At 35.2% G+C, this 21,251-nt stretch overlaps 1 protein-coding gene across 1 annotated transcript; it reads left to right on the top strand.

Annotated features, from left to right (window-relative positions):
• The first annotated feature begins 238 nt into the window (after positions 1-238).
• Positions 239-2,711, top strand: corto (centrosomal and chromosomal factor corto). Its single transcript, XM_088047880.1, has one exon. It carries the CDS (start codon positions 301-303, stop codon positions 1,030-1,032), a length of 732 nt encoding a protein of 243 aa, XP_087904006.1. The 5' UTR covers positions 239-300; the 3' UTR covers positions 1,033-2,711.
• Positions 2,712-21,251: the final 18,540 nt, after the last annotated feature.

Below are 21,251 nucleotides of genomic sequence, written 5' to 3'. Positions count from 1 at the left end.
ATTTCGAACATAAGGTGCAATAATTCAGGCTTTGATGGAGAATTTAAATTGAGTGGGCATAAATATTGGCGAATTAATGGTATGAATGAAGACAAGTCGGAAAAGTAAGTCCGGCAATTACGCAAGTGACGTAACAAAGTTAATCACTATCTCCGGTTGTGTGTCGTAAAGTGCGCTCGGTAAATAATTAGAACACGTCGGTGATTGAGGCGGTCGGCCTCACGCATGTTGGCGGCCCTGGCGACCGACAGACCAGCCCATGACGTAGTCTCGACACAGACGTACTCGTAGACAGTCAGAATGTCGGGAGCATCGATTTCCTACCCCCACCAGCACGGGTTCTCCTCGGCAAGTACGGAGCTCCACGCCGAAGCTCAGTCGAGGACCGAAGCGCGGTCAGTAAAGTTCGCGATGGCGACGTGTTATCCAGCGTATGAGTTATCTCCTCCTCAGAGGACGGTGCAAGTGCCTGTGCAGAAGGACTATTCCAGACCGCTGCACGTCGACTGCAGCGTCGAGTACGAGCTGCCCAACACGGCGAAGCCTCCACAAGGCGTCCGCAACGAGCCCCTTCTCATGATCCACCCGTGTTACTTCCGCAAGATCGAGAGTCAGAAGAGGAGTCCTTTCGTGAATAACCTCCCCACGCGGCAGCCCCAGCCCGCGACCGCGGCCAAACGCCGCGCGCGAGGTCATCAGCAGCCGCAGCCCCAGCAAGCCGCCCCTTACCCGGTGCAGTACCCCGACCGGCAGCAGTTATGGGAACAGATGCCCAACCTAGTGCCCATCTCCCAGGCGTACTGCAAGCGCGACCAGTTGGTGTCAGCTTGCGGCACCTATAGCAGTTCCGGGAGCGACTCCGGACACTGGACGGACCCGGACCGCAGCCCGGATCGGCCCGAGGACAAGCACATCCTCTCCGGGAAGTACCGGCAGTACTTGAGGGCCCACAGACTGCATCCCTATGTGACTTCTGCTATACCGCTGGCCTCCACTTTTCCGCAGATCCAGCAGGTGTGCTACAACGTGTGATCGCTGTGATATGATTATGCCGATTTCGACGACTTTTCTACGGATCCTTTCGTAGCATCTGTGGTGTCCGTAACCCTTCTTGTGATAATAGTGTGTAATTCTGTAACGGAGATGAAAGAGCGCAAGCGTCGTGCTCCGGGCGTGGTAGTGATTCCTCCACATCAGCTGTGTTTGTGCAACTGCGACCTAACCGCCGTCTATTTGGATTTCGAGTTCTCTTTTGGATTATCCTGTCTCGCCGCCAATTGCGTTACTGTTGCCAAGGATGACCAAGCGTCTGCGACAAGCTCCGTGTGGGCACCGACGACCCCTTTTTACAATCAACCTAAAAGCTGCCACCAGTTTCGCTCCTCAAACATGACGGCACTCTTCCGAACCAGTGACAAATTTTAGAAAGTTCCACAAGAGTCATGTTTGGGGTCAAAATTCAAACCTTCCAAATTTTGTACGATTTTTCGAATTCAGTGGACCTCGAATCTTTGCAAAAGCGAGCAGATAACTGGAAACCGTCGAGCGGATTTATTTATTAATATCGCTGTTATCACATGAAATATTTGCGTTGATTATTTAGATAGGAAGTTAAATATTATTTCCTGTGCATACAGCTGTTACATGTAAAATTAGACAAGTCTAGCGTAACCTCCTGTCTTTCACTAGATTTTAGGCTTAGTGTTTGTAACATACACCAAGAAATTCTCCACGGCAGAATATTTACGGGTTTAATCGGTGTTAGATCATAGACAATACTTTTTCTAATCATTTTGTATAATGACTGCAGATTTTGGGCCGATGTCGCAAACGCTTGGATTCGACCTTTCGTAGCAATTTTCGATGACCTTAACGTTGTTTGTTGTTGAATCATCAGAATTGAAATAAATTATTCAAAAACTTCCGTCGGATGGAAGCACGTCATGGAAGATTGTTTAGTGATTTAGGGTAATAGCCCATGAGCTTTTTTTATGAATCGACTGATTTTTTTTGTAATTAGTTCAAAGGAGTGTAGATAATTTGTTACCGAATTGTACATTTGTATTTAAGTTGAGTAGCATTCCGTTGATTTCTATGAACAAAAACGTTCGAAAAATGCCAATTGTGGGGCCGCAAATTGATGCCATATTGAAAAAGTGCCGAGAGCATTTCATGTAATTTCGCCTCGCTCGTCTCCAAGGACTCGACGTGTCCTTGGAGTCGCGCGATGCTCTTCGTATTTATCACAGTATACCAAATAACCTAACTAACTTATTATATGTACAAAATTCTGGTGGCAGGACTTACCGGCTTAAAAATTTCAGGGTATAATCCTCGGAAAAGAACTGAAAAACTATTTTAAAATATTTTTGACTCGTAGATTTTATTTTTGTAGATCGAACTCGTATCAAATCGTTCGACTAGACTTATTTCGGGGGACATTTTGAGCCGGCATGACCTCCCTCGATCAATAGTATCAAGATCTGATTAAAATTATTCGTTCTATGGCTAATACTAGACCAAAGAAATATCTATCAATTGTATATATAAAATTGGAAAAAAAATATCGGACACAGACTTGTATCGCTGTGCCGGTTCGAAAAAAATTGTGAATATGTATAAAATATTGCTATATATATTGTACAGCTAGTCATAGTGAAAATACGCTTATAAAATATGAATAAAACGTGTTACTGTTTTTATAGAATGAACTCTGGTTTTATTTTCCTATCCGTCGCGACGCGAGTGTTGTGAATTGTGTCCACTATTATTACCGGGTAAGTACCTCATCTTTTGCACGCCTAATCAATTAATGTTATGTTTATTCAAAGAAGTAAAAATGCCCCAAAAAGTCACTATTTTTTAGTCGTTTTCGACAGTAAAGTAGGAATTTTGTTATAAGAAATAAAAAGCGCTCGTTGACATGGAAACACTTTTGCTGCCTAGGCAGAAAAAGTACTTTTTGTGACGGTTACTATTTGAGACTTACATTTTGTATGGAATTTGAAATTCTTTGAAACCAATATTTTTGACAGCTACATGCATAGCCATCTATGATTATAGTTCAATTTGCGTTCACTCATTGTCGGTCGAGGAACTGAATCTAACGTTTGGATAAAAAGTAGTGTTTGTTGTTTGGCCGAAAAGTAACTTTGCAAATAATTGCTCGACGAAAAGTACCACTTTTCTGCCGTATAACAAAATCTACTATTATTATTAAAATAATGCGTCTCTGGAGGAGCCGTTTCCAATACCTGTAAAACAAATTTAGGTCACAGGATGATTAGCCTCACATGAGATTAGTTAATCTTCGAATGAGTGTTTTAATGACTTTTTGATTGATTCGTCGGATAATGCGGCAAACGGTAATCAAATTTCGTAAAGTGATATCGTATCAATATTTATGTGATAAAATTGCCACTTGCTTTAATTATTTGCATGTTATAACATAAATAAACAAACATCCTTTATTATCTTAATCTCCGACCTTGTTTAGCATTTCATTGAACAAAGTGTTGTTTCAGATGCGGTGCGCCGATGAATTTATAGCCAATTTATTTTTATTCCAGCATTGCGATTTTTGTTGTTCGGCGGACAATTAATTTACGAGCGAGACTCGACTTTAAATAACCGTTTATTGATGATTTTGTTCGAATAACTCGTGTGTGTATTTTTGCAAAATGATTTTGCGGGATTTCAAAGAGGGAAATTTATGGACAGCTGCTGGCCGAATAAACAATAAACTTTTAAAATACAACTTTAATTAAATTTGAATTTTAAACATGATAACGCCGTGTTGTTTTTCCCGTGTTTACAGTTGTAGAAAAATAGGTTTCATCAAACGAAATAAATTATTTTGTTGCTGATAAACTTTGCCCGTGCATAAATTGCGGAAACGATGTAAATAACAGCGAAAACAAATCCGTCGAATACAGTTAAGCGGAAGCGGAGAAAGTCTGAAGAAATTCAATGTAAATTAGGTAAAGTTCGGAATTTAAATGCCATCGAAATATTGTTTATACCTCCTTATCGGCTCGGGTGATAAATAAAGGTGCAACATATTGTAGCTGAAAGCATGTCATTAACTCAATGTTATCGTGTTGAGGAAAGTGATGGTTAATAACAGATTAGTGCTATTAAAACTAACACGCATAAATAACTCAAAGTTAAATATTATGCTACTTTCCAAAAAGGCACGACGCGTTTAGCGAATTAGCGACAATAACCGTGAAAAATCCGATCCCTTTCAAGTTGTTTTAACCAAATTGGCTGGCATTTAATTAACTCACAAGTAAAGGCTTCGATTTTACGACTTCGTTTAACAACCAATAAAACGGAGCATTTTCCGTTACAGCCCTATATAACCATTTAGATTTTTTTCGGTCAATAAATTGTCTGCTGTGTGGATAAATTGGTGCGATGCCGCCGACGCAGACGCAGGCGATTTTTGATAACGCCGATACTTTCTAATATTGCGTGAAACGCCGTTAATTAACGGATTAACATTTTTGCGGACGAAATTAGACTCGTTATGAAAATGATTGGTAGCGGAAACTACAATCACGGATTTTATGACTGTGTTCATGCATTGTGGCCATGTCATTTCGCTGCGAAATTTAATCTGAAAATATAATATTGTTTGCGCAAAACCTGCCCAATAATTTAAGCGAAATTGATGTTTCAAAATTAATTAGACTTTGATTTACTGGGGGTCATTGCTCATTTTTATGAAATTCGGGTTTATGAATATGATTTTGGCTTGGAATAATATTTGGGATTTTTGTGATTTACGGCCGAAAATTTTCCTCTTATCGCAGGCGCCTCATTTATAAAAATAAAGATAATACTATTTATTTTTCACTTTGCTGTCATAGCAGATCGTACTAACCAAACTGATAGAGTACTATAAATTAAGGTAGGAATATTTCCTCATAAACCGATTCGTCATTTATCCAAAACTTATCTGAAATTGTTGATTTTATCTCGAAAAAACAACTCAAATATTTGTCGATTTAATGTGTACTGAACTTTCTACTAATTATATTTGCTCTGACAAAAATCGAGATAACTCCCAATTTATTGTCTCAATCTGAGGTTAAGAGTCACTGGTACAGAAACTAATCTTTGATTACTTAATTCGTATCGATAATTTATTTTTTAATGTGACGGACGTGTGTTTTGATTGATAGATTTCTTGGTACGTCTAGATCTTTATTTATTATTTGCGCAACTTTATCTGTCCATAAATTTGAAAGAATGTCAATAGGTGTTTCGTACTTGACTTACACGTGCTGGGCTGTTAAAATAGAAAAATTTTACTCGATTGAATTGGGTGCAATGATGTTTGGACAATGTATCATGCGCTGGGTTAAATTAATTTGAAATTCAAACAACGGTACTAATTTATTATCGGATTATTGGAGGTAATTTCATTGCTGCCTTTATGTTGTGGGCGAATTTTTGTTTGCCGGATTGATTAAACGGATAAAATGTAATTTTTTCTCCTGAGCATTAGGTCATAACTCTCAGAATTACAGGTTGTCATAAAAAATTCTCTATAATTTGGCATTTAGTATGGAAAATCATTTTCGAATGCTTAAGTCGTACGATAAGAACAAAATATCACAAACATTATTAACGGCATCAAAATCTGTCCGAAAAAGACCTGTTTTTAAGCCTCTTAGTTGACCCTAACTCAATCCGAATAAAACCTTTATCTATACTTTCACTTCTGTGGTTTCTTAAATATTTAACAATAGACTTAGCATAATTTATGGCTTTTTGCATTTGGTAAGTAACGAGAAAAGATAAAATATTATTTCAGAGAGCCAAAATATTGGTGTCAATCCACTTTGAAGAGCATTTTTAGCTTCAATTCAAGCGTCCCAGATCAATTAGAGATAGTTTATCACTTCAAGTATTGATTTATACTGTCAGTTTTTCCTTATTTGTGCAAACAAAATGTGGCTCTATTATTATTCCGTGATATTAATTACTGATAGCAGCATTGAAACTGATAAACCAGGAAACGTAAATATATAAATATACCGAATATAAATAGAACGGCGAGCTTGATTTAACATTACAATAAATCCAGGGACTGATAACGGGCGGTTTTTACCCGGAATTGGTAAAATTAGTCACACTATTACCATATTTTCGCCTCATTTCTTTGACTTTACCGGTAGTTCAAAGAAGAGTTTCTTTGTGCTGAAAAGATTAGGCTGGTTTATTGACCACCCCTTGAAGTTCTTAAGTTATTCTCTTTACAATTTACAGGGCAGTTGGGAGTTAATATAAAGCTTCATGGGATTTAGTGTTGATTGTCTAGGATTGGCAGGTACAGGAGCAACGGTAAAATTGAAAACAGCGCAAACTGGAGTACAATTGAATTATCGAATTGGACATTCTGCGTAAAATGAGGACCAATACTTTAATATTACTTTATAAATAAGATATCGACCGTGTTTAAATTTGAGATTGAAAAGGAACTTCCATACTTCCATACTGAAAAAAATAAAATTTTGAATTCGAATTATCGAAGATCAATTTCTAAGCTAAAAAATCGCGAGAAAAAGGGTATTTTTACATTCGCCTTAATTCCGGAGATATCAAGAAAAATTGTTTTCGAACCTCCAAGATGTTTGCCCGGCGACAGCCCAAAATTTCAACCGCCTCTAATTTAGTTATTTGTTGACGGATGAGAAAAATAATGGTAGTTTTGGATTCAGCGCGAAATTTTACATAAAATGAGCCCATATAGCTCAAATTTCTTTAACAAATAAGCGAAATAGATTTTTATGGGCATTTTCAAGAAGTTGTTTCGGGGCGAAAACTGTATTTAGTACCATTGAAGTATATATCGATCGAAAAAGCAGCCCGAGATTTGTCAACTGGCCAAATCTCAGATCGATAGGGGAAGTAGTTTACGAGAGGAGATCGAAAAATGAAAAATTAAAAAAAATATATCGATTGAAAAAATTGACCATCGAATTTTCGACTTTTGAGGGCGGATTCTAAAGTAGAATGACGGTGAAAACAGTTTTTCAAAATCTTTCGGAATTTCGGAGAAATTGGGCTTTGAAAATGTTTGAACTCAAAATTCAATATCTAAAACTTTGATCGCCCATAACTCAGTTATTTGTGGACCGATCTTAACGAGTCTTACTTTTTTGGATTCTACGTGAAATTCTGCCTAAAACGAGCATCAATACTTTAATATTGTATCATTAAATAAGCGAGATATCGAATATTGTCAAAAAATTTTGAATTTGAGTCATAAACACCGGAATGCAACCGGAAAAATGGCGAGAAAATGGCCGACTTGAAAAGTAGGGCCCCTATAGATCATATCAAAAAGTCCACTTGGTTCTCTACTTTGCCATACAATTCCCATAAGCGAAAAACGACTGGAATAACCTTAAGTTGACGAGTCCGTAGAAAAGGCAATAAAATTTAATTGTGCTTTCGGGGTCGTTATATTAATTTGTAATTATTCACGTTTTTGGTTCATGTATATTTACGTTTGCAGATGGGGCTTCCATCATAATTATTCATCGTAGCATTATCAAACAATTTATCCTTGCGCTCAATGCGTAATTAATTCAAATTTGGCCGTTTACCTATGGCTCTAAAAATAGAAATTTCGAATTATACAACCGCATTCGTTTACATAGTTTCGCATAAAAAGCGTTCAGTTCCTTCAAACTTTCAAATGATCATAATTAAAATAAACGCGGATAATTTACATGTCACAAGTTATAACCCATTTCCGTTAATAGAGGTCGTTAATATTAATGAGGTGTAATGAAGAAGAAATTAAAAGCGTTAGAAACTGAGAAAAATGTCGCGGCATAATTAATTAACACGCGAAAGACAATTTTGATGTCCAATTAATCGCAGCTTATCGTCTACTACTTTGTCAAAAATTTTATTGCGACCATACGACATTTATGGTTGAAACTTTCAAGGGAATTGCGTTCTTTCTAGAGTAATATGGAAGGAATCCATCATAAAAGCATTCCATGCGGTACGGGCATTAATGTAAACGTCATATTTCCTTTTTATCCCTTGAGTCATCTAAACTGTTATTGATTGCTAGCGAAACCGACGTTCGCCTACGAATGAACCTGCTTCCTTTTATTAAACTTTCAAATGCACAAGTATTTTAATACTGCCCTGCGCAACCATGCAGCTGCATCAAAACATGCTCTTATTAAATTCTCGTTTAACACGGAAAAATAGAGCCGAGCAGAAATAATCGATAAAGCCCTCAAAGTCCGAATAGGAAATTATGCGCATCTGAAATTGATTTCATGTCCTTGCCCTGGCAAAGGCTTTGTTCAGCAGCCGTCGTATTTCCTTAACAGTTCAGCAATTGCGTCTTAAATTTTTTACACAACAATTTCAATTTGCTTCCATTATCCAGTTAAAAGCGTCTTGGTCGGACAATTCCACGCAATTTCCATTACAATGGGCATTGGAAAAGGGAAAAATGTGCAAGTGGTGTTTACGAAACTCAAAGAATTACGTCGGACCTTAGCACACTTTAATTATAGTTTCCAAAGGCGTGGAATTAAGCGAACGCGTTGCAAATTATAGTGGCTGGCATCGAATCCAAGAGATTCCATCTCGAACACGTTCTCTTCCACCACAATAAAGCATTCAATTCGTTCTTAATTAGCTGCAGTCGCCAGTTGGGACGAAGCATGAAGTTTTCCCCGCATTTTGGGGTACGTCGGCTCCTGCTGATGATTGAATTTCCTTCGGGAGTGTTTATTTTCAAGATCCCTGCGATATCAACCGCGATAAGATCCGACAGCGAATGCATTCTGTCCCGTGCTCATTACGAAAATGTACAGAGGAAATATTATACGTTTTTTATTTGACACGTGGTCTTAGTTAATTCACTCGTCCATTCTTTTTCAACACGAACGTGAATTTTCAATTAATAACACGGGGTTCTTGCTCGAGCGCAGCAAAGAGATGTTTTCACAACAAAAGTGCAAGAAAGACGCTCTCCGACGAGTTGTGTACACTATTTTTTCTACGATTTCCTTTCATCTAGAATGTATGTTGCTTTCCGAAACTTTAAACGGTCATAACGTTTTCGAAAAAATTAAGTTTTTGACTTCCGGAATATGTAAGAACGAATTCTTAACTAAAAAATCACGAGAAAAGCAATAGCGCAAACCGTTTCTTTCGATCTGTCATGGTTTCCGAGATTTTGAGCACAGATGTTTTTAAACCTTTAAAAATTTGGCCCTTTGGCGACAACCCAAAAATTTAAACGGCGATTACTCAGTTATTTGTTGACGTACTTTTAAAATTCTTCCGGTTTTGGATTCAGCGAGACATTCTGCGTAAAATAATTCCAAATAAGTTGAGTTTGCTCACAAATAAGCGAGACATCGACCAAAAACTGTTTTGGACAGGTCAATTATTTTTTTCGAGGTGAAAACGATATTCTAGTACCTTTAAGTTATATGTACATCAATCGAAAGAGCAGCTCGAAGTCTATCAATTGGCCAAATTTAAGATTGAGCGCACAAACAACTTACGTAAAGTAAATTGTAAAATTTTTATCGTTTAGTCGTATTTTTTTTTCGCGAAAAATCGACTGTCGAATTTTCGGCTTTTGAGAACTTTTTCTAACAGAAAATGAGCCGAGGATAACGCAAACCGCATCTCAAGATCTCTAATAGTTTCCGAGGTATTTAACTTTAAAAATTAGGAAAAATTGGGAAAAATGAAAATCAACTATCCGAAAGTTTGATCGGCTATAACTCTGTTATTTGCTGTCGGATCTAAATTTCAATCCCAGATTTGGAATCTGCGGAAAATTCTGTGTACACATGTATAATAACTCCAAAAATAAGCGAGATGTCGATATCAGAAGTTTGGCATATTTTTAGTCATGAATTTTTGCGAAAAACTGCAACTTTCGACTTTTGAAAAATCTAAGACTATTTCGTATGTTACAAATTGCGAGAAAACCGATAGCGCAAACCGCATTTCAATATCTGTAATAGTTTTCGAGATATTTAGTTTTAAAAATTAGGAAAAATGAAAATCAACTATCCGAAACTTTGATGTGTCATAACTCAATTTTTAGTTGTCGGATCTAAATTTCAATGCTAGATTTGGAATATGCGGAAAATTTTGCGTTACACTAATGTATAATAACTCAAGTTTATTCCAAAAATAGGCGAGATATCGATATCAGAGGTTTGGCATAGTTTTAATCATGAATTTTCACGAAAAACTGCAACTTTTGATGTTTGAAAAATCTAAGAACTATTTCTTATGTAAAAATACTCAAGAAAAACGATGGCGCAAACTGCATTTCAATATCTGTAATAGTTTCCGAGATACATATTTAGCTTTAAAAATTATGAAAAATGAAAATCAACTACGCGAAACTTTGATGGGCCATAACTCAATTTTTAGTTGTCGCATCTGAATTTCAATCCCAGATTTGGAATCTGAGCAAAATTCTGCGTAAAATGAGGCCTAGCAACGCATGTTTGCTCCAAAAATAAGTGAAATATCTTAGTTTAGTTTTTCGGAGAAATTAAATTTTCGGCTTTCGGTAAACTCAGTGACGTACGTTAAAAATTACTATGTAAATATCTATTTCGTAACGACGTCCGTCTTTTCAGTAAGCGTTTGTAATGAATGAAGAAAATGGAAAATTAAGTTTTGGCTCGAATATTTGGTGGCACAAGCTTGTGCATTGTGTGTAGACAATGGCTAGTTAGATAAGGCAGAAATTTAGTTTTTCAGCAATACGGTAATAAATTTTTCCACGTAGCAACTCCACTATTGTCCTGTTAGACTGGTAGATAAAAATAATCTTCGCAGAACAATTTACGGCAGTTCCCTTTGACCGTCGGATAATTATCATTTAAATGAGAGTTTTTCTTCTGGGTATTAAAAGAAGAGAGAATGTATGGCAAGGTACCCAAAGCAAACAGTTTTTACGTGTCCTTTTTCAGAAAAGCACAAAGAAGTCGTCCCTTATTCTCGTCACGGTGACATTCATGCTTTATGAGTAGGATTTTAATCTTCATTGCCGTCAGTCAGAATTCCCAAAGTTTCCCCTTCAAGATTTCACGGATGCTTCCATTGAATGATTCAATATTTCATACAAAGACAGATTTTATTATGAAATTGCGTGCGCGTAAAAATAAATAACAGAATGTATATTTCATACACGAAATCGAGACAAAGCCGGAGCCGGTTTTGCGCTCTTTGGGAGTTTGCCATGGAAGTCTGTAACTAGGCAAGAATTTCCTCGAGATAAGCTGAAGACTGTTTAGATTCGAGACATAAATTAGCAATAAAGAAAAATGGAGCCACATTTTTCCGTCGAGCAAACTTATATAATAATTTTTATCAACAAAATACTTTGCGTAAGCGCTCTAAATTATGTAAAATTATGTGCACGTCAGTGACAACAATAAAAAACGAGCCTTCCAGAATAATTCAAACATAGTTACTGTACGAATTTAAAATGGAAAGCGACGCAACTTCAGGGTATAACTCAAAACAATTGTCTATTCATTCTTGAAGACGGGCATGCATTATTTAGTATTGTTTGCTTCGAAAGCAGCATGATAATAGCATGTTTTGTCAATGCGAGCATACATGGCCAAGTTTTTACAGTTTCCTGCATGAAGAGTATTATAGGCTGTGGAAACAAAGACGGATCGCGATTGACCTTTGTTGAAAATACAGGCGACCCTGTTAATAAACCGCGCTTTAAATATTTAAGCGGTAATGACGATAGTCGTGATTATATTCTAACATTGTTTATTGTTGAAAACATTTAAATATGTAAACCCACCGAAATTAACAGTCATCTTTGAATAATGCCGAGATTGCTATCTTTGGCGTTATATCCACCTACTTCTCTGTCCATCTGGTTCTTTATATTACAAATAAACGTACGAGCGAAACAAATAATCTTCAGCTATTCAACGTTAAGTTAATTAGTAGAGCCAAACGCAGCACGACCCTCCGAGCGTGAAGATTGATTTATTCTTGCACATTGTCTACGAACAGTAGGAGGTCCCAGCACGGAAAACATTTAAAAAGGTTCTTGCACAAAAAAGAGAAATTTTCCTCGTTATTGTTGTTTTCGGTGAAGTGCGATTTGGAGCAAGGCTGCTTCGCATTATTAGATTTTTTTTCCATTTGCGTTGTTTATTTCAAGGAATTTTAAATTAATTGACATTCAGAGGCGCTTTCCATATTCGATTACTTCATAACGTTTTATTATTATGCATTTATTTGCCGTGTAATGATAAATGACACTTTTGTTTTTCTCCTCTGCATACATTATTTTTCCTTAGTTGCTAAGGAGGTAAGAATAATAAATAATACCTACTCCTATAGAAACACAATTATTAATACGTGAAATAAAGACTGCCTGTCATGTCGGGACGCCAGGTGCGCATAAACTTGATGTTTTATGGATTTTGAAAGTTTAACCGAGGGATATTCAGGTTTAGATAATTGCGTTGATTCAATTAAATTGTAATAATGAGCTGAACTCGTTTCCCTTTTTGAATAAAATTAATGTTTAATAAGGAAACGTGATGGCGTACGTTTTTTAGTTGCGCAGAATGTGATAACCTGATAAGTAAAATATACACTGGAACGATTTCCGTAAACAGACACATATCTTTACGCGCTAATTAGGCATTTTTGATTGCATTTCTAAATTGTGGAAATGTAAGAATTTATTAAATACCACAAAAATCTTGGTACCATTGCTAAATACTTCAAATGTCAGACGAGTTTGCTTACACGGATTTTACGAGGTTATTAAATTTTTAATTGGGTTCTTCACATTTGGCTGGTTTAAAGGTTCGCGCAAATATTGGAGATCTTTAAAGATAATTGTTTTTTGGTACTTTTGTCGATTGCTTGTCAAAACTATGACAAATGGCGATTGAATGATCAAATTTTCGACTTTCGGAAAATTTAAGAACGAATTCTTAACTAAAAAATGTTTTAAAAATAAAAAATCAAGTATTCGAAACTGTGATCGGTTATTATAACTCAGGTATTTGTTGTCGGATCTGAATTTCAATCCCAGATTTGAACTCTGCGGAAAATTTTGCGTACACTGATGTATGATAGCACAAGTTTACTCCAAAAATAAGCAAAATACCAATATCAGAAGTATGGCATAGTTTTAGTTATGAATTTTTGCAAAAAACTGAAACTTTCCACTTTTGGAAAATCTAAGAACTGTTTTTTATCTAAAAAATGCGAGAAAAACGATGGCGTAAACGGTTTCCAAATATGTCTAATAGTTTTGAAGACGGACTTTTAACTTTCAAAAATTTGGCCCTCTGGCGACATCCCAAAAATTCAAACGGCCATAACTAAGTTATTTGTTCACGAAATTAAAAAATTCTTATGTTTTTGGATTCAGCGTGACATTCTGGGTAAAATGGGTTGAAATTTGTTGAGTTTGCTTAATAAATAAACGAGACATTGCTAAAAACTGTTTTGGAAAGGTTTTTTGGGGTGATTTCCAATCATTTTTTTTTTAGGGGAAAACGACATTTAATAACTTTGTGAAAGATCTATCTACTGACCAAATTTGAGATCGACCGGACGAATAGTTTACATGTTATGGCCAAAAATAAAAAATTGAAAAATTTTCATGAATTGGATCGGAAGTTTTCGCGATAAAATGACTACCAAATTTTGGGCTTTTGAAAACTTTTTCTAACGTAAAATAAGCCGAGGAAAACAATAGCGCAAACCGCATCCCAATATCTCTAATAGTTGTCGAGATATTTAACTTTAAAAATTAGGAAAAATGGAAACTATCCGTAACTTTGATCGGCCATAACTCAGTTATTTATTGTCGGATGTGAATTTCAGTTTTAGATTTGGAATCTGCGTAAAATTCTACGTAAAATGAGCTATAAAAATTTAAGTTTGCTCCAAAATTAAGCGAGTAATCGACCGAAGAAGATTTACGTAGTTTAGTCGTTTTCGTAAAAACGAATTCGAATTTGCGAGATAAACGTAGTCCAAGCAACTCTCTCAAATTTCACTCTTTTGTAGTTAAAACTGTCCAAGGTGGAATTTACAATTTGATTTTTCCAAAATCTTCTAAAATAATTTGCTCTCAGATTCTAGAAAGCAAAATTTAATAGAAGCTTTGGCTGAAAGTTTAAGATATTTTACTTGCAATTTCTTGAAAAAAAAACTATTTTTCTTTATCTTTGATTGAACCTGTGTACACCACGTGCCTGAACAAACACATTACGTTTAGTAAAAGCGGGTTTCTGTAGAAATCACGCAACATTCTTCCCATAAACTGAATACGTGTAATTGTAAAGAACAGTCCTAATCTAAACGGTTTTTTCAGTCAAATACATATTCAACAGGAACTTTAAAAATTACATGCAACATTGTGGTCAAGTTTCTATGTTTTCGTGACTGGTACATGAATGGAGACATTATCAGTTTTTTCTTGAAATATATAGACCTTGTTGCATCAAGTTAGAAAGTGGATCAAAATTAGTTTAAATTTCAGCTGAAATAGAATGATTTGTGTGCACCCAAGCAACTGTAAAAATTCGAGGCCGTCAAATTAGATTTTATGAGATTGTTAAAATAATTATTTAGATTAAGCTTCCAAGGAATTTCGCAGGTTACGTGGTCGCTGACAATAGTTAAATGATGTTAATTAAAAATGAAATTAAGGAGAAATCTCCACCGGAATGTGGAAAACCTGGAATTTTATTCATCACGGAATGCTGACCACAAAAATTTAGAAACGTGTAAAAACGTAATATGTAAACGGAAAACATAATAAATCAAGTTAAATAGAAATACTGTAATAATTACCAGCGGAAGCACCGCAGCATTCCTGGTGAAACGTGTGTGAACTTTGCTGGAAAAGACTGAAGATTTCGGTTTCTGTGTCTGAAGTTTCTTGGGCAAATTTGTTTTCCGTTATAAAGGTTTTTTACCAGACGCTCGGTTTTTCTGGTCCTCAGCGATTTCATCTAAAGGATAACATGTCTTTGAGTGGTGCCGACGTGTTGGGCTCTCGGCAAACATTAAAGAAGTTGCAGATGCACCGTTTGATTACCGTATTAGTAGCGACAATTAACATTAACACACATTTTCTTGTAGGCTAGGAAAGTTACCGAGCCGGACCTGCACTGCGAAATTTGGTTATCAACTCGTTAATTTCCAATGAATATTCAAGCGGTTTTATCGAAAGAATTTCTAGAAAAATATTTGAGTTGGTTCTTCAATACAAACATCTAAACGTCCATGTCAAAGCAGGGCATTGTCCTCGAGATAACATAAAAGTGTAATTTCAAGAATATACAGCGAGCGTTACGTGATGGGAAAGTACGAGTACAGGTTCCAAAAAACTTCCCAGAAACTGGATCATGTGTGCTTCATATTTATAAAAAAGGTTTTTGTTGCGGTGCGGAGGCAATTTGAAAGTCGATTGATTGCCCGGAATTCTGCGGCGGGCAACCGCTTTTGGGTTTCAAATTTGGAGATTTTTTGCTCGGGATTGTTTCCAGAGAGAGAACAGCAAAAACATTTTATATTTAAAGTTTAAAGTTTGGAATCTATAAGATTCTGGAAATCTAAGAACGAATTCTTAAACAAAATATGGAGCATCGATAGTTTCGAAGCATAAAAAATGGCTTTTTGGCAATTTCAAATGGCCATAACTTATTTGTTGGCGTACGTTAAAAATTCACACAGTTTTGGATTCTGCGTGAAATTCGGCGTAAAATGAGCACCAATACTTTAATATTGTTTCATTGTGTTTCAAGGGGTCATTTTCAAGAGGCTGTTTGCGTTTACTATTATTGAATTATATATCGATCGAAAGAGGTGCTCGAGATTTATCAACCGGTTAAGCCTTAGATTGATAGGGCAAGTAGTTTACGAGAGACGATCAAAAAACAAAAAATTGAAAATTTTTCGATTGAGTCGCAAAATTTTTTTGCCCAAAATATTTGCCATCGAATTTTCGACTTTTGAGGGTAGAATCTTAAGTAAAATGACCCGAGAAAAACGATGGTGAAATCTTTCGTAGTTTTGGAGATATCGAGCTTTGACAATTTTCCAACTCAAAATTCAATATTCGAAACTTTGATCGCTCATAACTCAGTTATTTGTGGACTGATCTTAACGATTTTTTCCAATTCTACGTAAAATTTTGCGTAAAATGAGCTATAATAACGCTGGTTAATCCAGCTGGTTAAAAATAATAATAAAATAAGAACTTTGACATAGTTTTATTTGTGTATTTTTTCCAAATAACTAAACTTTTTGATTTTAGGAAAATCTAAGAACGATTTCTTAGCTAAATAGTCGCGAGAAAACAATAGAGAAAATTGTTTTTTTTATCAGTTGTATTTTCGAACAAACGGTTTCAAACCTTTAAAAATTTGGCTCTGTGACGACCGCTTTTGCATTCTGCTTGAAGTTTTGCCTTAAATGGGCACAAATAACTTGAGTTAGCTCCAATAATTGAGACTTTGACCAAAATTTATTTTCAAGCAGTTTTCAGAAAGCAACAGTTTCAGAAGTAAAAAAACATCAAAAATTAAGATTAGGACCAAAAATCTCTCCAAATTTTCAAATTTAACCATCTCAATTCGATTGCAGAAATTTGGCTATCCGCCGCCGCATCACATTTACAAAACGGTTTTTATTGCGGTACGGCATGAATTTGAAAGTCGATTGATCGCGCGGAATTCTTCGTCGGCCTTCATCACCTCGCACAATAACTCGCTTAATTCGATGTCGAAGTGAATTGAATAATTTTCGTGGCTCGGCATTTGAAATTTTGTTTACGAATTCCAAATTTGTTCATGTCAGTCAACGTCGGTTTTAATTAAAGACATAATAGAAACCAATTAGTTACGTGCACACCATCAGGTGGGATAATTGTAAAAATGGTCGTGGCTTAGTCGTGGGCTAATTGTGAAAGAAATGTAAATTCGGCGCGATAAAGGAAACATCGGTGTTAGTCGTGGTTGTAAAGTTGATGTTTCTTATCTGGCAACATTTTGATTTCAGGAAGTCGTAAAATACGACAATTTTAATGATATAGCCACGATAATATTTTATTTCAACTGGAACAGACAATTTTCTATGCTCTCTGCCGTAAAATTTTATTGTAGAGAATAAAGAGAGCCATAACAATAGCGGTAGCGGCCCCGAATTAGGCAAGTCGAAAAAATTGACAAGAAACGGTGTCAAAACGGCGGAGTTCTTTGAAGCCGTTGCCGAAAAGTGCTCGCTCTCTTTCCATGTTTTATACATAGACTTGTAGTTTCCGGGAAATCGCGCTTAACTTTAAATTTATGTCGAGTATTTTTCATGGTTTGAGCGGCTGCTTGATATTACAAGACGCGATGGGGTCTCCTAATGGGTTTAGCCTGTACTTGAAAAGGTTTTCTGACGTGCGTGTTTGCTAAGCGAGGGCGAGAACGAACGGATGAAAGCACGACAGCAAGTGTGCCCCACCACGGACTAATTTATGAAGGTCCCATGTTGATGGTCGAAAATAAAAGACAATTGGACCGTAATTAATGTCCAGGAAATTCGCCACTGACGCAATTTGCTACATTCACACAACAGTTAGCGCGCGTTTACTTTACTACAAACTGCTTCCATACAAAATACACAAACTCAAATGCTAAATACAAGCTTCATGCATATTTCGCATTCGGACGCACTGGTGATTATAAATTATGAATGTGGGGCCTAGGGGTCCGTTTGTGCAACTTCCCTCAAAAACGTGCGATTGTTGTTTTGTACGCCGATGAATTTTAATCTTGGGGGCGATGGTCACGGATGCATCATTTCTCATGCATAACAATTAACTATTTATTACACCAAAAACACGTGTTTGAGACCACAAACGTTTTCTCTTACAGGCAGAATAGACACAAAAATTTCAAAAGCTTGTAATCATTTCCAAAGCTGATTTTTTGTGTGGATTTTATTGTTTCAAGAAAAAATGTCAAAGGTATGCTGCTAAAAAAGTTACGCGGTGGAAGATGTTAATTATCTAGTCATTGGTGATTCCAATGGCAAAAATACATATTATGAAAATTGTACTAGAAAATTTGCCATAAAACAGATTTTGTAATGTTTTTCGTAGGAGTTACCATTTTTGAGATATAAAGATATTTTTCAAAATTTCAAGAATTTTATTCTTTTGTGCACAACAGTCGAAGCATAGAACTTAGTCCCTTTTCCCACAAAATTTTCCAGCAACTTACGAAGTTAATTTTCTGCAAATTCTTTTTTATAGTACTTATTTTCTTCAAGAACTTCTTCTAGTTTTTGAGAGTTCTTAAAAGAACAGGATGGATTTTATGTAAATCTTTGTTGAAATTTAGACTCATTTACCTAAGAGTCAGGTAAGATGAAACAGCGGCAATTACCACATATCTGTTGAAAAATAAAACTTAACTTTTTCACTCAAAATTAAAACTATAAGTGTTACCACCATTAAAACAATTACTTTTACTAGTTTATTTGAAATAAATGAAGACACAGTTTTAATTGCCTTTTAAACTTCATTTTAGTTTTCAGCAACAATCAGCAATAATAAAGTTGGTCAGTACCAATATTTAAAATTGGTAATGCACAACATTTTTAACCATTTTGTCACTGTAAAATTCTTTAGAGTTCTTAAAAGCAAAAATGGTATTTGACTATTGACGATTAAACTAGCAAAGTTACGGAATTTTATAGAAACTGGTGGAAATTTGGTTCGGTCCCAAAATAAAAAATTCTAAAATTGCTTTTTTGCTCGAAAATTTAGAAATTTGGTGGAATTGATAAGCGTACCATAAATTATAACGTCGACAAATTTCCTTGATTTAATATTTAAATTGTCAAAGTTACGTTATTTTAGAGAAAGTAGTGGCATTTTTCATTCTTCTGAAGAACAAAAATTTATAAAATTGTCCTTTCTTGCTCTAATATTTTGGCATTTAGCACAGTTAATAAACGAGTAGAAAGTATATAATAATAAGTGCTATTTTGATTGCCTTGGGGTTCAAATTACAAAATTTACGAAATTTCATATTAAATGGAAAGAAATTTTATCCTCTCAATAAAAATTTCTAAAATTGCTCTTTCTTGTTCTAAAATTTCTAGATTTAGAAAAATTAATAAGTGTGTTGTAAATTATAGTGTCGACAAATTTTATTGTTTTAGCGTTTAAACTGGCAAAATTACGTAATTTTTTAGAAAATGCTGACTTTTTAATCCTCCTAAGAGTAAAAATTTCTAAATTTGCTCTTTCTTGTTCTAATATTTAAAAATGGTAATGCATAACATTTTTAACTATTTTGCCACTGTAAAATCCTTTAAAGTTCTTAAAAGCAAAAATGGTTTCACTTTATGGAAGTCTGCTGAGAGATTGACTCCTAGAAGTACTCACACCTTTCAAATCACTCTTTTGCTTTTGCTACAACAATGTTACAGTACGACGCGGACAGTAAACGTAAATTGGAATAAAGTGTTAAATTCTCATGGGTCTGTAAACTCTAAAAGTAGTTCTGAGGTCTTTAAAATACTTTGTTATACATTAAGAATTTTATCATCAGTCAACGTTTTCGTACACGTGAAACACATTTCTGTCATTTGTGTACAAAGAATTGCTCAAATATTTTAAACTATCGTTATAGATAACTAAATCACTATGTTATTACACTATACACGGCAGATCTTAATATGTGTGTCAAACTTGGCTCTAAAGACAGTTATGGAGACTAAAATGTAACATTATGAAGACAATCATAACTGTGCCTTCATCTATTGCAAATAAACTACTCAATTGTATATTTTAAAATGGTAGTTAGAACTATATTTTTATTTAAACATTGGAATGAAAACATTGGATAGTTAAGTTTAATTTTTTGAACACCATGTGGTAATTGCTGTGATTCATCTAGCTCCCCCAATCTGAAGAAAATAACGCTTAAGTGTGAGATGTCAACGAAGACATACAATTCATTATCCATTTTATTGCTTTCAAAATCTTCAGAAACTATATCAAGTTCTTGGAGAAAATATACACAAAGAATTTCAATCAGAAGAAGATTAATTTCATACGATGTTAGAAAATCTGGTGGAATACTTTTTCAATGTATTCTGTTATAAAGAAATCGTTCAAAGTACTTTATTTTCAATAAAAATCGTTATATCTTGAAAACGATTAGTTTTACGAAAAATATTTTTTTGTGGCAAATTTATCGATGGGGACTTTTGACAATGTGTTTAGAACAATAAAAAGAAGGTCCACACAAAAAATCAGCCTTATGCGAATTATTCCAAGGTTCATATTTATTTTGCCTGGACTATACATTGTAGACACTTTGTGCTAATTATCTAAAGATGACGGCAATGATTCATGCCGCTCAAAGACCGCAATTACAAGTAATTCCTTATCTGATTATTTACAAATATGACTTTTACGCGTAGCTTAATGACCCCCCACATAATAATTACTTTTCGAACGGCAATTTTGAATTATGACGCTCTTTAATTTAACCTTGGCATTAAAGAATCTTTGAAGGTTTTTTATTACTAATTTATGCTCCCCAAGTTTATACTTTACGTAAACTGTAAATTATAATTAGTTAAAGTTTGAAAAATGTTGAAAGCGGTTTGAATCTCATTTGACTTTCAATCAGCATCGCCAAACTTTATTTAATTTGGTTTAATTGGAAATCGCCGGACGGAAAGTTCATTTATGAAATCAATATTTTCTTCACGAGAAGGTCACGCATATTTAGATCGTTTCATTAAGACGATTTTATCTAAGTGTGTCTGCAAAACCGGAACGATGCCGAGTTTATTGTTTTCATTAATTTGTTTTTTATCAAATTCAAATACCCTCGTAATTGTTCGCCTGCGCTTAATGTCATCACGAGAATAATCATTAAATTTTCCTATCACGTCATGGCTCTGAAATGCATGAAAGTTCAATTTTCTGAATCATTATAATAACCACTTATCGAGAGTATTCAGTTTTAATGTCCGGAATGGGATCTGACATTAGGAAAGTTATTGTTATTACAAGTGAATCATGCGTGTATTTGAACAGACTTGAATAATTAGCTGCCAGTGATTTACTGGTTCTAAATTCAACACTAGGCAACGAATATTGAAGTCCGTTTTGCTCTATCATATTCTTAAAATAGTATTTTGGAACA

The sequence above is a fragment of the Gnatocerus cornutus genome, chromosome 1, assembly GCF_029298725.1.
Source record: "Gnatocerus cornutus isolate USDA-ARS CGAHR chromosome 1, icGnaCorn1.1, whole genome shotgun sequence".
Taxonomy (NCBI): domain Eukaryota; kingdom Metazoa; phylum Arthropoda; class Insecta; order Coleoptera; family Tenebrionidae; genus Gnatocerus; species Gnatocerus cornutus.
The sequence above is the reverse complement of the archived record's forward strand: the minus strand, read 5'-3'. Positions and strand labels throughout refer to the sequence as shown.

What these genes read in the sequence shown, in the direction of transcription:
- corto (XM_088047880.1), top strand. Translation starts at nt 301, where the DNA reads ATGTCGGGAGCATCGATTTCCTACCCCCACCAGCACGGGTTCTCCTCG.